The 16,299-nt window shown below is 41.3% G+C and overlaps 2 protein-coding genes across 2 annotated transcripts in view; both read right to left on the reverse strand.

The window, feature by feature from the left end:
* LOC135538797 (integrin alpha-M-like) overlaps positions 1-7,447 on the reverse strand; it is a 60,986-nt gene extending 53,539 nt beyond the window's left edge. Inside the window, exons 1-2 of the mRNA XM_064964712.1 lie at positions 7,343-7,447; positions 3,330-3,435 (exon numbers count right to left, since the gene is read on the reverse strand). Coding sequence (XP_064820784.1) covers positions 3,330-3,435; positions 7,343-7,385 — 149 coding nt within the window. The 5' untranslated portion in view covers positions 7,386-7,447. The remainder of the gene's footprint in view (positions 1-3,329; positions 3,436-7,342) is intronic.
* Positions 7,448-8,886: 1,439 nt separating this feature from the next.
* Positions 8,887-13,947, reverse strand: LOC135538798 (fructose-bisphosphate aldolase A-like). Its single transcript, XM_064964713.1, has 7 exons — positions 13,840-13,947; positions 12,389-12,507; positions 11,699-11,965; positions 11,176-11,336; positions 10,124-10,382; positions 9,647-9,846; positions 8,887-9,371 (listed from the first exon to the last, which is right to left on the reverse strand). Exons 2-7 carry the CDS (start codon positions 12,498-12,500, stop codon positions 9,279-9,281), a joined length of 1,092 nt encoding a protein of 363 aa, XP_064820785.1. The 5' UTR covers positions 12,501-12,507; positions 13,840-13,947; the 3' UTR covers positions 8,887-9,278.
* Positions 13,948-16,299: the final 2,352 nt, after the last annotated feature.

The raw sequence follows: 16,299 nt of genomic DNA on the forward strand, positions 1-16,299 counted from the left end.
TCTATGGGGGCGCTATTTCATTTTTGGAAGAAAAACGTTCCCGTTTTAAACAAGATATTTTGTCACAAAAAGATGCTCGACTATGCATATAATTGATACCATTCGAAAGAAAACATTCTGACGTGTCCAGAAATACCAAGATATTCTCTGTGCGTGCCCTAGAACGTGAGCTTCAGGCAAAACCAAGATGAGATGGCATCCAGGAAATGACAAGGAGGCTTTTTTGAGGCTCTGTTTTCCATTGTCTCCTTATATGGCTGTGAATGCGAGAGTCAACCCTTTCTGTCGTTTCCCCAAGGTGTCTGCAGCATTGTGACGTATTTGTGGGCAGATCATTGGAAGATTGACCATAAGAGACCACATTTACCAGGTGTCCGCCCGGTGTCCTGCGCCGAAATTGGTGCGCAAGTCACCTGCCAGTATTTTTCCATGCGATACAGAGAGGAAAGCAAGCTTCCACGAACTGCATATCAATGAAGAGATATGTGAAAAAACACCTTGAGGATTGATTCCAAACAACGTTTGCCATGTTTCGGTCGATATTATGTAGTTAATCCGGAAAAAGTTTTACGTTGTAGGTGACTTTTGTAGGTGACTGAATTTTCGGTTAGTTTCGGTAGCCAGACGCAATGTAGAAAACGGAACGATTTCTCCTACACACAGACGCTTTCAGGAAAAACTGCGCATTTGGTATGTAACTGAGAGTCTCCTCATTGAATGCACTATTGTAAAGTGGCTGTTCCACTGGATGTCAGAAGGTGAATTCACCAATTTGTAAGTCGCTCTGGATAAGAGCGTCTGCTAAATGACTTAAATGTAAATGGAAAACATCAGAAGCTCTTCAAAGGTAACCAAATAAATAAAATCATTTATCTGGTTTTTGTGAAAATGTTGCGTGCTAAATGCTACTCAAAATGCTATGCTAGCTTTGCATACTCTTACACAAATTAGTCAATTTCTATGGTTCAAAAGCATATTTTGAAAATCTGAGATGACAGTGTTGTTAAGAAAAGGCTAAGCTTGAGAGCAGACGCATTATTTTCATTTTATTTGCGATTTTCAGAAATCGTTAACGTTGCGTTATGCTAATGAGCCTGAGGCTTTAGTCACAAACCCGGATCCGGGATGGGGAGTTTCAAGAAGTTAATGGCACCTGTTTGAACTTGTTATCAGAATAAAAAAGACACCTGTCCACAACCTCAAACAGTCACACTCCAAACTCCACTATGGCCAAGACCAAAGAGCTGTCAAAGGACACCAGAAACAAAATTGTAGACCTGCACCAGGCTGGGAAGACTGAATCTGCAATAGTTAAGCAGCTTGGTTTGAAGAAATCAACTGTGGGAGCAATTATTAGGAAACGGAAGACATACAAGACCACTGATCATCTCCCTCGATATGGGGCTCCACACAAGATCTCACCCCGTGGGGTCAAAATGATCACAAGAACGGTGAGCAAAAATCCCAGAACCACACAGGGGGACCTAGTGAATGACCTGCAGAGAGCTGGGACCAAAGTAACAAAGCCTACCATCAGTAACACACTACGCCACCAGGGACTCAAATCCTGCAGTGCCAGACGTGTCCCCCTGCTTAAGCCAGTACATGACCAGGCCCGTCTGAAGTTCGCTAAAGAGCATTTGGATGATCCAGAAGAAGATTGGGAGAATGTCATATGGTCAGATGAAACCAAAATATAACTTTTTGGTAAAAACTCAACTCATTGTGTTTGGAGGACAAAGAATGCTGAATTGCACCCAAAGAACACCGTACCTACTGTGAAGCATGGGGGTGGAAACATCATGCTTTGGGGCTGTTTTTCTGCAAAGGGACCAGGACGACTGATCCGTGTAAAGGAAAGAATGAATGGGCCATGTATCGTGAGATTTTGAGTGAAAACCTCCTTCCATCAGCAAGGGCATTGAAGATGAAACGTGGCTGGGTCTTTCAGCATGACAATGATCCCAAACACACTGCCCGGGCAACGAAGGAGTGGCTTCGTAAGAAGCATTTCAAGGTCCTGGAGTGGCCTAGCCAGTCTCCAGATCTCAACCCCGTAGAAAATCTTTGGATGGAGTTGAAAGTCTGTGTTGCCCAGCAACAGCCCCAAAACATAACTGCTCTAGAGGAGATCTGCATGGAGGAATGGGCCAAAATACCAGCAACAGTGTGTGAAAACCTTGTGAAGACTTACAGGAAACATTTGACCTCTGTCATTGCCAACAAAGGGTATATAACAAAGTATTGAGAAACTTTTGTTACTGACCAAATTCTTATTTTCCACCATAATTTGCAAATAAATTCATTAAAAATCCTACAAATGTGAATTTCTGGATTTTTATTTCTAATTTTGTCTGTCATAGTTGAAGTGTACCTATGATGCAAATTACAGGCCTCTCATCTTTTTAAGTGGGAGAACTTGCACAATTGGTGGCTGACTAAATACTTTTTGCCCCACTGTAGATGCAGTAAAGAAGTCAATGGAACTCGACCAAAACAATGGAAATGGCATGGAAACGGCATGGAAACGTGGGGGAAAGGTGCCGAGGTGGAAAAATCCCGAATCTCCTCATTGCCCCCCAGTAAATGTGTCAACATTTAGGCTATTATTTACATGTGTATTTCACACTATGTTGAGGTAAAAATGGTGTTTTAATGCTTGTATGGATGTCATCCCATAGACTCATGCTGCTTACGGCCAAATGCTGACGCAACAGGAACTGGGATTTGTCGGACCAGGCAATGTTTTTCCACTCCTCAATTGTCCAGTGTTGCTAATCGCATGCCCACTGGAGCCACTTCTTGTTTTTAGCTGTGTAGTCATCTGCTACAATAGCCCATCCATGACAAGGACCGATGAGTTGTGAGTCCTGAGATGTTGTTCTGCACAACACTGTTGTACTGCATTATTTGCCTGTTTGTCGCTCCTGTTAGCTTGCATGATTCTTGCCATTCTCCTTCGACCTCTCATCAATGAGCTGTTTTCACCCATAAGACTGCCACTGACTGGATGTCTTTTTGTTTATAGCATCATTCTCGTACGTGAAATGCCCAAGTGGCCGGACGTTTCTGAGATACTTGGACCGGCACACCTGGCACCATCGATGATACCATGCTCAACACCACTTGGGTCACTTCTTTTTTCGCATTCTAACATTCAATCGAACAGTAACTGAATACCTTGATGCTTGTCTGCCTGCTTTATATCGCAAGCCACTACGAACCATTTTTGTGTACCTAATACACTGGCCAATGAGGAAAAATCACATTTTTGAAAATGAAAAGGTCAAACCAAGTCACTAGACTTATCTCCATATGATTTCTCTTACCTTGATGGGTTATTCTGTACCACCTTGTATCCAAACCCAGCAGCAGGTTTGCTGACATACTTCCAAGCAACTGGGTCAATGTTAAAAGCCAAAGCACCTTGAGGCACTAAGCAGAGGAGACAATATATCAGAAAGAGCATTACCACAACCCAAACGTTCCACATTTTCTTTCAAAGCATGTATGAGAATCTATTTAAGAGTGTAAGATATTGAAACCGATCTCAAATACTTGACTGGGACAGCTAGCAACTGCCACTGAGTGGAGGATATACACAGCTATACGCCCTATACCCACTTTTTTTTCAGTGGGCATTGCCTATACTCATTACTTAATCCCTACTGTTGCATATCGAAGTAGTGTAGTGGATGTATACAATTTATTAATTATGTAGGACAGCAAGCAAAGTTGCCTACACAATCGCAAAGCACATGAAATACATTCACGTCTGGAGCACAATTAGCCTCATTTCAACAGTATGATGTATTTATCTAGGCAAGTCAGTTAAGAACAAATTCTTATTTTCAATGACAGCCTAGGAACAGGTTAACTGCCTTGTTCAGGGGCTGACCTTGTCAGCTTGGGGATTTGATCTTGCAACCTTTACAGTTAGTAGTCCAACACTCTAACCACTAGGCTACACTGCCACCCTGCTGAATATCATTTGAAGGCAGAAAGAGTGCAGCTCTCAACTGGTTGTTGCATGGAGCAGCTCACAAAATAATGACATCGGCGCCTGGTAGGTAGGAAAGACGTTTCAACTTCTGGTATTGACCAGTAAATGCTAACTAAGGTATGCAAACCAGGTATTGAAAAAGTTTGGTCCGTAATCTTGGTTAGTAGGCTATTTGCGATGGACAATTAATTCGTCATGAACATTTCTAAAGGTTTTCCCAAAAAACAACTACAACCTCCCAGACCTCAAAAACAGTCTCCTGCTATGGTTTAAGCATTGTTGTGGACTTAGAACATTCATTTTTTATTTGTTTATTATTTGAGAGTGAAAATCAGACCAATCTATAGGAAGACAAAGGATTTTTCACACAGGGCGCATATTCTTCACAAAGAACCCACTTCTCCAGGCACCACAACACCACTGCATATGGCAGATGGAAAGACAGCAGTCACACACAGCATGATGATAAACAGTCCATTCACTCGGACATAAGCCATTAGGTCATCATCTTAAGAATACAAAAACACAACCATTAGGCTAGCATGTCCTAATCAAAATGTACAACTATTACTTCCCATTGCAAAAAAACATTTCACATTTAGTACACAAAGTAACAGGTGATCTAAAGTTTAAATGCAACAATGTTTCACACACATAAGTTATTTTCAAAGAGATGGCTAACAGCATTTCAGCTGCAATAAAAATCACAGTTCCACTCACCAGATGATAATAATTTGAAACTTAACTTCTTGTTGAAAGTTAATCTTGAAAAGGGAAGAGCTAACAAATTAGCAACATCATTCTATTCGATAATAACTGCTGCAGCTGCTGCAAACTAGCCTACGACAAAAGCTAGCTAGCTAAACCTGTTGGCCCTCGAGAAGGCAGAAGTTTCCATACGTTTTAACATGGTCTAGGTAGCTAGCTTTTGTTAGTGTGAAGTCAATGTGATTGGTTGACTCCACTATCACTCCAACGTTTTGCCCAAATACAGGCAGATGGCAGATGCAACACAGTACACCCACACACTAATCCATTTGGCAAAATATACTGAACAAATATATTATCGCAATATGCAACAATTTCAAGGGAGGTAAAGGCAAAAAAAGGCCATGGTGGCAAAGTAAATACAATATAGCAAGTAAAACACTGGAATGGTAGATTTGCAATGGAAGAATGTGCAAAGTAGAAATAAAAATAATGGGGTGCAAAGGAGCAAAATAAATAAATAAATTAAATACAGTAGGGAAAGAGGTAGTTGTTTGGGCTAAAATATAGGTGGGCTATGTACAGGTGCAGTAATCTGTGAGCTGCTCTGACAGTTGGTGCTTAAAGCTAGTGAGGGAGATAAGTGTTTCCAGTTTCAGAGATTTTTGTAGTTCGTTCCAGTCATTGGCAGCAGAGAACTGGAAGGAGAGGCGGCCAAAGAAAGAATTGGTTTTGGGGGTGACTAGAGAGATATACCTGCTGGAGCGTGTGCTAAAGGTGGGAGATGCTATGGTGACCAGCGAGCTGAGATAAGGGGGGACTTTACCTAGCAGGGTCTTGTAGATGACATGGAGCCAGTGGGTTTGGCGACGAGTGTGAAGCGAGGGCCAGCCAAAGAGAGTGTACAGGTCGCAATGGTGGGTAGTATATGGGGCTTTGGTGACAAAACGGATTGCACTGTGATAGACTGCATCCAATTTGTTGAGTAGGGTATTGGAGGCTATTTTGTAAATGACATCGCCAAAGTCGAGGATTGGTAGGATGGTCAGTTTTACAAGGGTATGTTTGGCAGCATGAGTGAAGGATGCTTTGTTGCGAAATAGGAAGCCAATTCTAGATTTAACTTTGGATTGGAGATTGATATGGGTCTGGAAGGAGAGTTTACAGTCTAACCAGACACCTAAGTATTTGTAGTTGTCCACGTATTCTAAGTCAGAGCCGTCCAGAGTAGTGATGTTGGACAGGCGGGCAGGTGCAGGTAGCGATCGGTTGAAGAGCATGCATTTAATTTTAGACCCTCCGATTTGACACACTGAACTCTATCAGTGAGAACTGGAACATGGTGTTGTACATGTCGATCCAGAGCATCCCGAACATGCTCAATGGGTGACGTGTCTGGTGAGTATACAGGCCATGGAAGAACTGGGATATTTACAGCTTCCAGGAATTGTGTACAGGTACTTGCAACATGGGGCTGTGTATTATCATGCTGAAACATGAGGTGATAGCTTATTCCTGCCCACACCATAACCCATAGCTTATGCCTGCCCAGACCATAACGACACCTCCACCATGGGGCACTCTGTTTACAATGTTGACATCAGCAAACAGCACTCCCACATGATGCCATACATGTGGTCTGCGGTTGTGAGGCCGGTTGGATGTACTTCCAAATTCTCTAAAACGATGTTGGAGGCAGCTTATGGTAGATAAATGAACATTTACTGTAATTCTCTGGCAACAGCTCTGGTGGACAATCCTGCAGTCAGCATGCTAACTGCACATTCCCTCAAAACTAGAGACATCTGTGGCATTGTGTTGTGTGAAAAAAACATTTTAGAGTGGCCTTTTATTCTCCCCAGCACAAGGTGCACCTGTGTATTGATCATGCCGTTGAATCATCTTCTTGATATGCCACACCTGTCAGGTGGATGGATTATCTTGGCAAAGGATAAATGCTCACTAACAGGGATGTAAACAAATTTGAGACAAATATGCTTTTTTGTGGGTATGGAACATTTCAGGGATCTTATACTCCATTTCATGAAACATGGGACCAATACTTTACATGTTGTGTTTATATTGTTGTTCAGTGTACTGTATACAACAAGCACATGCAGTGTAATTAATGCTTATATTGTAACAAGTCTTACAATACATTATGAATGTGATAAAGGGGCTGATATTTATGCATCATGGACAGGTTCATAATTACACATAATTACACAAGTTTCATGTGTAAAGCTTAGAAAAATGCTCACAGCTGTAAGCATGCTACACTTTCTAAAATATATCAATGGATCTGCAAAATCTGGCACAAATGTAGTCTGTGGAGATACAAAATCAAGACTGTAAATATATAACAGCATGTTGTATGTGTAAAAGTATAATAGTCTCTATTAAGCATTTATGTATGGGAAGACAATCAATCATCTGGGATTAGTATCCAATTGCTACGCATTTAAAGAAGCTTCCCTGACTTATTTTCCAACCTCTTTCCAAATGTACATGTTTTGTGTCATTGGATGATACCAAATACCAAAAATGACCCGAAAAAAAGTCAAATATTGGCAGACAATGGACTGAACATTATTATTTCCAGCAATGTTAAGGTAAATATATTTTGCCTACCTGATAAGTAGAATGAAAGGGGTATTATCCAATCCATTGTCATGCTCGTATGAACACACAAATGGAAGGAGAGGTCTGAGTTCTGAGGTCTTAAGGGAGTGTCAGTTTGAGAAGAGGAACTTGATAAAGAGGAAATGGCTTCGTTTAACACTTTGTTTGGATTAATTCCAAGTAGCAGCTGAACTGATGGGGTGAAACTCTAACAATATTTTATCAAATCTTTTCCACTTTCCCCCTTTCTCTTGCTGTATAACAGGATTCCCCAATAGGCGGCACGTGGGCCAAATTTGGCTCGCAGGTGATTTTATTTTTGGGGAAAAACAATAACAAATGTTTTATTTATTTATTATTTTTCATTGTTTGACATAAAATCACCAGGAAATCAGATCAAAGTTATTTCAATTCAGGGAATATTTTCCTAAGTATTCCCATGCTTAAATAGAGAGGCATATGTGATTATATCTCATTGTAGTCAAGGTTTGAAATTATTCTGTTTTGTCAAATAATATATATACAGTGCCTTGCGAAAGTATTCGGCCCCCTTGAACTTTGCGACCTTTTGCCACATTTCAGGCTTCAAACATAAAGATATAAAACTGTATTTTTTTGTGAAGAATCAACAACAAGTGGGACACAATCATGAAGTGGAACGACATTTATTGGATATTTCAAACTTTCTTTTAACTTGTTGTTGATTCTTCACAAAAAAATACAGTTTTATAACTTTATGTTTGAAGCCTGAAATGTGGCAAAAGGTCGCAAAGTTCAAGGGGGCCGAATACTTTCGCAAGGCACTGTATATTTCTGAGTCGATTTACGCTGTACAACCATCCGCTCAAGGAAAATTCGGCCACAGCTGAATGTAATTATAATATTCCTCTCTTTCTTGCACTTTCTGTCTGTCTTTGTCTACTGTAGCTCAATTGGCATTCTTGCTTTGTCCATATTTATCTGTCTTGCTCCTCTTTATCTGGTGTGATAAAGGTTTACAAGTTTGAAAATCATGATGATGATGCTTATGAAGATAATGATTATTATTATTATTATTATTATTATTATTATTATGAAGATGACTATGATGAAACACAATTAATGTATGCAGTCAACAGAATATACAACCATTTTTTTACAGTATCATTTGTACTTTCAAAACAGCCCCATGTTGAGGTCAACTGCTTTGCTCTCTATTTTCTGTTAGCTGCTGGTATCACAAGGTGGATATTCTTGATAATATTTACAGTAATTCTGTTATTACTATTATAAATTCTTACAAATGCCTATTTGCAAGAATTTGCCTTCTTGTTTGCTGTAGTGCATTGTTCAGTGATACTGTTCTTGAGAAAAGCCTTTGAGTTGGAATGTCAACATTAAACAGTCTCCCCTCGTCTTGCTTTTTTTATATGGTAATATGTATCGACATCAACATCCAACAGTACATTCTAAATAAATAGGAAGTAGTCATTGCGCCGAGCAGGATGTTCAATGATGTTGTGTAAATTGTCATTTACTTTGAAATACAATAAGGAAGGAAGCAAAGCAACATATTGTGGATACATACTTTATTCCATGGCTCCATTACAAACATTATACTGAGTTAGGTGTTACAGACCCAGGAATAATTTGACATGTTTTGTAAAAACACAACGATGGGAATCTCTTCACCTTAAAAAAAGGTGTGAAATGGTAGGAAGAGGGAATGGAGGCAGAACACATTTTTTTGTAATCTTCTCTCTGAAGCAAGAGCCCAAAGAAAGGTTTCCGTTTCTCTCTTTCTCCGTGCTGAGGTACCAAACGAGTAATGTTGCAGAGGGTCGAGTAGAGATGGCTTCTTAGGAGGTGCCGAATAAGACATGGCACTCCCCATGTGGGGGAGGGTGGCGGGTACAGGGAGATGGTGTGAGGGTTAGGAGAGGGATGCTGGTAAAAGTGTCCATGCCTAATAAGCGTGGTTGGCCACAAAAAGTGATTCTCCAGCGGCGGTGCTGTCTCCAGAAGCGACATACTTGCCTTGGCAGGCCAGGCTGTTGGCCTGTGGAAGGAAAGAATAACAACATAAGAACAACAAACTTGTTTTCTGCTGATATTTTCTAAATGTGGAATTTACATTGCGGCTTCCTTATACGTCTATAATATAAACATGTAGCCACTGTACAGACATAAATAATCACATTTGAAATATGAGCAAAATATATGACAATATTTTTTTATCTTTTTATATATAAATGCTAAAAATATGACAGTCACGTGGAATATATGCAAAATCTATTTAAAAAAATGTGGAAAAATATATTTGGTTATTCATACCAGAGCTCTCTTAATGAACTCCTCCTGGGCAGCCTTGCTGTTCGCAGGTTTGCCACCCCATGCCTTCAGGGCGGATGCCTGGAGGGCACGGCCATAGGAAAAAGTCAATGCCCATGGCCTGTGCAGGGGACACTGGTTCATGACGTTCAGGTTGATGGATGCCTCCTCCTCAGACTGGCCACCGGACAGGAAGGTGACGCCTGTGGGTGAAGAGAGGTTATTTTTTTGTAAAAACCTACCTAAAGAAGATACAACACATTGTATATTTCACATACAACACAATTGTATGTGAAATATACACAATAATAAATTATATAATATTATAACTACATACTGTATGTGAAAGTGCCATATTCATAGAGAGTGAGTTTGTGTTTGTGAAAATGTGTCATAACATTGAGTGTGAGAGGGTGAAGGTGGATGTTTAGAAATGTATATGTGTATTGTGCTGTATTCAGTGTGTTGTCGTCCGCTCACCAGGAACTGCTGGGGGCACGGTGCGGCGCAGGGCCGTGACGGTGGCCATGGCGATCTCCTGGTGGGTATACTTGTGTGAGCAGGAGTGTCCGGCAGTGACCATGTTGGGCTTCAGGAGGGTACCCTCCAGGTACACATGGTGGTCGGACAGAGCCTTGTACATTGCGGCCAGGACCTTCTCAGTCACGTACTGGGTGCGCTTCAGGTCGTGGTCACCGTCGGGGAGGATCTCGGGCTCAACAATGGGGACAATGCCGTGCTAGAAGAAGGAAAAGGTCATGAGTACTAAAATAGACTTTTAGCCAATGGTGCATGTTGTTGACCTTGACAGTTAACAGTCCAAACAGTAAAGCTTTAGTGGTGAGTGGCTCTCCTCCTATCTTTCCTCTCTATCCCACTACAGCATGGATTAGCAACTTTGATGTGGGTGGGGGCCACAAAAAATCTGAACTCATCATGAGGGGCTGCAGTTGCTCGCGGGCCTGCGAGCAAAACATTTTAATGGCCCCTCTCTTAACAGTGGAGAGACAATGTTTTAGTTCTACACATTTTGCCATGGGGTGTAGAGAAAATGTTGCTCTTTTAAAGCAAGTTTGATGCATTTCTATATATTTTGCCATGGGGCAGAGAGAAGATTTTGTAATTTTATAACTAATTAAATGCAATTCTACTCATTTTGGAGCGGGGAGAAGATTTAGCCATTTTTAATAGGATATCTGAGTGAGACTGAATAACAAAATCAGTGGGGGCCCCCCGGCCGGGGGCCGCCAGTTGCCCATCCCTGCTCTACACTTACCTGTGTTTTCTGATACTGTGATTTTATAAAAGTGTAATCATTTCTGAGGAATTTATAAGAATTTAAAACATTTATAATTGCTTATTTCATGAAAGTTTAACCCACATGTTTCAAGAGAGGCAATGATTCTAAGGTAACTTGTGGGCCATAGGATAATTGAACCCACAACTTTGCCATTGGTGGCAATGTGCTTTAACTACCTGAGCTAATGAACTAACAAGACCCCTGAGACCTTAAAGGGTTGTGTGATTCTTACCATCTGGCAGATACTGGCATAACGAGCCAAGACATTGCAATTCTCCATGATGGCCAGGCGGGAGGGGGTGGTGGAGGTGATCTTCAGCACACAACGCCACTTGGCGAAGTCACAACCGTCCTTCTTGTACTGGGCGCAACGCTCATACAGGCCATCCAGACCTGACGGAGAAATGGATTGAGGCAGGGAGAGAAAATAGAGATGAGTATGGTATCTTGTAAGTAGCCTTGCACAAGAAAACCAGAACCTATCTCAATGCAGCTTGATGTACAAGTACATGCCCAGGACAGTAGTCTATTGCAGAGGTCCCATTTTTACAGTCTTCAGTATGACCCAACTAGGGATTGAACTCAGAACCTTCCAATCTCAGGGAGGACACTCTAACCATTAGGTCACTAGGCCACTGAGTATTTTAGCTAGGTTGGAAGAATATATAATCATTTTTGATCTTATAAACAAATGATTGTATGTTGTTGTACTGTATTCCCATTAGTGGGGAATGCCATCGATTCTTCCTCCTTACCCTGAGTGGTGGTCTCTCCATTGGTTCCAGCAAGGGGGACAACACCTTTGTCCACCTTGATGCCTACAACCCAGCCTCTGGACTTGACGTGCTCGGGGAAGGTCTTGCCGGCATCGGTCTTCTGGTACAGGGTCTCGTGGAAGAAGATGACGCCACCAATGCAAGGACCGGCGCGGTCGTCAGCGGTGAAGAGGAGCTGACGGTACAGCCTCCTGTTCTCTTCAGTGTTCTCAGCATTGATGCTCTGGAAGCGTTTGGCAACGCTGCCTGTTGGGGGGAAAGAGAGATAGGGAATGAGGGTTAGACTCACAGAATGAAATAGAACAAATATTATGTTATATCTCTATGGTTAAACTGAATTCCGAATTTGCACAAATCAGTAGTTCAATTGTCCTTAGCCATGTGAATGAAATAAAAGGAACTTGAACTGAACTATGAAACGGTTGTAGCATTTTGAATGTAGCTGTAGTAGTATGAGCTGAAGTGTGGTATTACTTGTTGGTTCTCATGAAATGTTTTGAAGAAGTTATAATAAGGTGAAAAAACACTCATTGTGTACATTGTGACAATGTAGTTGATCTGATTATGAGTATGTCTTTGCATGTCATAAAATATGGGTGCCTTTTCTTTCCATAGGTGTGTGTTTAATAATGTGTGTGCAACCAGTTTCTGTTGGCCAGCTTTGCGTACCGGTAGACTCGTCAGCGGCGAGGATTCCCTTGCCCTTGGCGACAATCTTGTGAGCGATGTCACTGAGCTCCTTCTTCTGATCAGGAGTGAGGAAGGGGAATGAGTGAGGCATTTTGACTCTTATCAGAAGGAAGAGAAAGAGTGGGGTGACAATGTTTAAAATTCGGAGGGGGCTTGAGATACACAGAAGCGCATACAGAAATACATAAGTAGAAATTAAACAAAGGTCTATTTCATGAAAAGCAGTCAGTGACGTGAAAAGAGTGTAGACTACTTTTACTGTAAAATTACAATATGTGGAAAGGTTCAAAGAAAAGGGAAGTAAGCTATCGATGAAGAAAGTGGCAAGTATTTGCATCTGTCCGTTTGGGTGATTGTCTGTACGTTATTCGAATGTACTAGTTTTGTCTGTCTTCCTCTCTTGTAATATATAGGCTTAACATGCCTGTCTGTATGTCTGTCCTGTCTGTATGTTTCCTGTCTGTATGTCTGTCCATTTGAGATTGCTGTGTGACTGTTCCTGTCTGCCTTTCTGTCTATAATTTGCATGCCTGCCTACTGCATGTTAAGCTCTGGTATCTATTGCAGCAGCCACCCCCACAGCCATGATAGGCATGTGAATTACTTTTTCCATTTTCTAGTCTCTGATAACCCTGACCTTTCCATTGGCTGCCCCCCCCTCTCCCCTCCACTACTCACACTACACCTCCTTTATCCAACCCTGTCTTGTCACAGTACCACTCAATCCAATAGGTCAAACTAAATATAAACATTGGAACACGGCAGCTGTTACCAAAGCACCCCGTGTTTCTCTCAGAGTGGTGATGTAAATGTTGTGTGTGCATGTGTGGGGCCTCCTTCAGTCGCTAACTCAGATCTATATAGATAACATTATGTGCTGTAGCTGTAGTACAGTACAGTTAATTAAGTACAGTACAGGCTAAGTTAAAAGTGTGCAGCGTGAGTAAAAGCAATTAGTAAGTAATTTCCACTTTTTGGTGTAAGCAGGCTAGTGTAAAGCAAAGAAATAATGATACCTAATGTAGCAAAGCAACATTGTGGTATGCTAGCTTGAGTGAGTATTTAAGAGATTCATCTCGTATGAATGTTTTTTAGCATAGAGATGTGTCTAATGCATGCATAAAATGTTGATTAGCATTGATGCACCTGATTGTATAATAACAACAACGCTTCTGAAAATTCTACTCATGCATTTGCTCTTGCAGTTTCATATACGTTTTGCCAGCATACAATGTTTGCAGTGCTCTTTCAATTGTATATCACACACAATATAAAGTACAAGCAGTCAGAGCTATCTTAGATTAAACAATATGTATATACATACTTTTATTCTAATTAAAGATATGATAAATATCTTAGTAAGATATAAGTGTTTGGGGGGAAAAAATTATGAATTTCCATCTTATTAAGATATGATTCGATTAATTTACCTTGGAGGGTTGGAGGAGAGCTGGGAGAAGAGAGGGGAGAAGATCCGACTAAAGTTCGCGACAACCTCCTGGTCCGCCTGGGACACTTTTTATCCTCCTATTGTGACCCCTCACATTTCAGCCGCCGGCTAAAAAAAGAATGGCAAGCAACCGGAGAAGGCCGGTGACATTAAAAAAAAAGAAACATGCTAGTGTAATGCAGCTAGGCGTCCCATGCAATCTGGGAAAGGGCAAAGAGGGAATAAATGGGCGGTGAGAGGGAGAGAAGGATGGTGAGGAGAACAAATAAGAGTGGGTGCACGTTAAATCATGTGATATATTCCGTTTAGCAAACACTTTTATCTAAAGCGACTTACAGTAGTGCGAGCACACATTTCCATATGGTGATCATCATTATGTTGCAAAAACCATGCCCTACCAACTGAACCACACAGGACCATATAGAAGTAAAAAGAGGGTAATATGAAGCAAAATCATTGGAAGAGAGGGGAAAAGAGCTGAGAGGCCATGGGATGAGGGGGTTGGGGAATAAATGTAGACAAATATTCAGGTTGGAATAAAACTATCAACGATAGAGAATCAAGGGCTTTGAGCGAAAATATTGTATGTCTGTCAATGTAGAAAGCTTTCAACGGAGATACTTATGATAAGTCGTATAAGGTATTAAAAAAACACAAAGGATGGAAACCCGTTTGAATCAGGAGTGATTCTACTTTGCTACTGTCTATTCAAGTGAGATTCCTTTTCCTCCTTCTGAAATACTCAATAAACCGTCACCTCTCACAATAAGCCTGCTTTATTTTGCATGCCAATAATAACTCTCATGAATAAGAATTTATACGCTATGAGGAAATAAGTATTTCATTACTTGTAAACATTTATCAGCATTACAATTCATAAGCATTTATAACATTTATAATGAATGAAGATGCATTTTAAACATGTAGAAATATTCATGAACATTTACAGTGGCTAAATAAGGAACTGTAACTAGTTCAGTTATTATAAAGTGTAACTTGCGAACCAGCTGTGAGTTCACAGAGTTTCACCAGTTAGAATGTTCTGAAAGAGCAACATGGCTAACCTGCTCATAGAAATCCAATCCAGACATGGCAGCACTGTGTGATGATCCTTGACCTTTTCATGACCTTCTATGGCCTTTGCTTGGCAGGATGGGGTCAGGTGGGTGTCTTGGCAAAGGCTGTATATGCATGAAAACATAGGACTTGTCTGACCTCAAGTTTTTTCCACTTTCTGACCCTATATATCTTTGTTTGTTTGTGAAGTTTACTCACTGTTTTGTTTTTGACACATCTCAACTCCTTTAAATGTTGTGTGGTGTATGAAAGAAATCTGAAGGCCTTGTGTGTTCACTGTCAGAGTAAAAGTGGGCTGCAGCTGCCAAATGCCATATGTTGGCCAAATGCTGGGGCAAGTCATAATGTGATATGAGACAGCTCATGTCGCACATCTTTAGGGTTGTGAGAAGCTGTTCGTTGTGTCTGAAATAGTATTCAAGGCAACCTCAGTTTTACCATGGAAACCTGCAGTATATTTGCTGAGGCATTACCAACAATGACACACAGCCGATGTGTCAGAGACTGAGGCACTGAAATAGACTGATGACTTCCTGAAAATAAGTAACACAGAGTTGAGAATCAGCCCCAAAGTTCTACTGATTGCAGAATGAGCTTTCTCGCATTTAGTGTAGTCTCAAATTACGAAATATATCAAGAGCATGGAATAACCAATAGTGAAGAAACTAGTATCGCTCTCTCTTTGATTACATTTTTGTCCTTTTATATCTCATGCAATTTCAACATGTGCTTCACAATGTGGTATTTAGGACTTAACAAGTTAATCAGTTATTTATGCGTTTAACTTGCATGATTAGTCATATCAAAACCATATCAATTAAACACAGTAAATAAAAGCATGTAAATTCATGTCATTACTCCTCTCCCTGTTCGGGTGGTGCTCGGTTTTGTCTTCAGTTTCACCTGTTCCTTGTTGAGGTTGATTAGTTGGGCTATTTAAGCCGGTAGGCCCGCCTTCTCTTTGTGCGGGCTTAACTATTTTTCAGTACGTATTGTGTTGGGCATTTGTTACTGTGTGCCCGGTATTCTTGGCGAGCATTATTTTTTACCTGTGCGTAATAAACGCTATCCTGAACTTTCTGCCTCCTGCGCCTGACTCCGCACCCACTATGCCCAGACCGTTACAGAAGCCCGCACCCTGGGCATGGAGTCAGCAGGAGCAGCGGCCACCCCCCTCCCATCGATGGAGGAACATACCACCATCCTAAATCGGATTGGGTCTACGATGGACCAGATTATGGAGAGAATGGACCAATGGGAGAGGAGTGGTCTCCCCACTTCACCTCCGGCTCCTCCCCCGGCGTCCGGCTCCAGCGCACTTCGTCTTGCGCCCCCGAGGGAGTACGATGGAGCGGCGGCTGGG

Source organism: Oncorhynchus masou, unplaced genomic scaffold (genome assembly GCF_036934945.1).
Source record: "Oncorhynchus masou masou isolate Uvic2021 unplaced genomic scaffold, UVic_Omas_1.1 unplaced_scaffold_24___fragment_2___debris, whole genome shotgun sequence".
Classification (NCBI taxonomy): Eukaryota; Metazoa; Chordata; class Actinopteri; order Salmoniformes; family Salmonidae; genus Oncorhynchus; species Oncorhynchus masou.

Excerpts from the sequence above, each read along its gene's own strand:
- LOC135538798 (XM_064964713.1), bottom strand. The coding sequence starts at position 12,500 with ATGCCTCACTCATTCCCCTTCCTCACTCCTGATCAGAAGAAGGAGCTC. Across the intron at positions 11,966-12,388 it reads CGCCGCTGACGAGTCTACCG|GCAGCGTTGCCAAACGCTTC; the intron begins GTACGCAAAGCT and ends TCCCCCCAACAG. Across the intron at positions 9,372-9,646 it reads AGTTCATTAAGAGAGCTCTG|GCCAACAGCCTGGCCTGCCA; the intron begins GTATGAATAACC and ends TTCCTTCCACAG.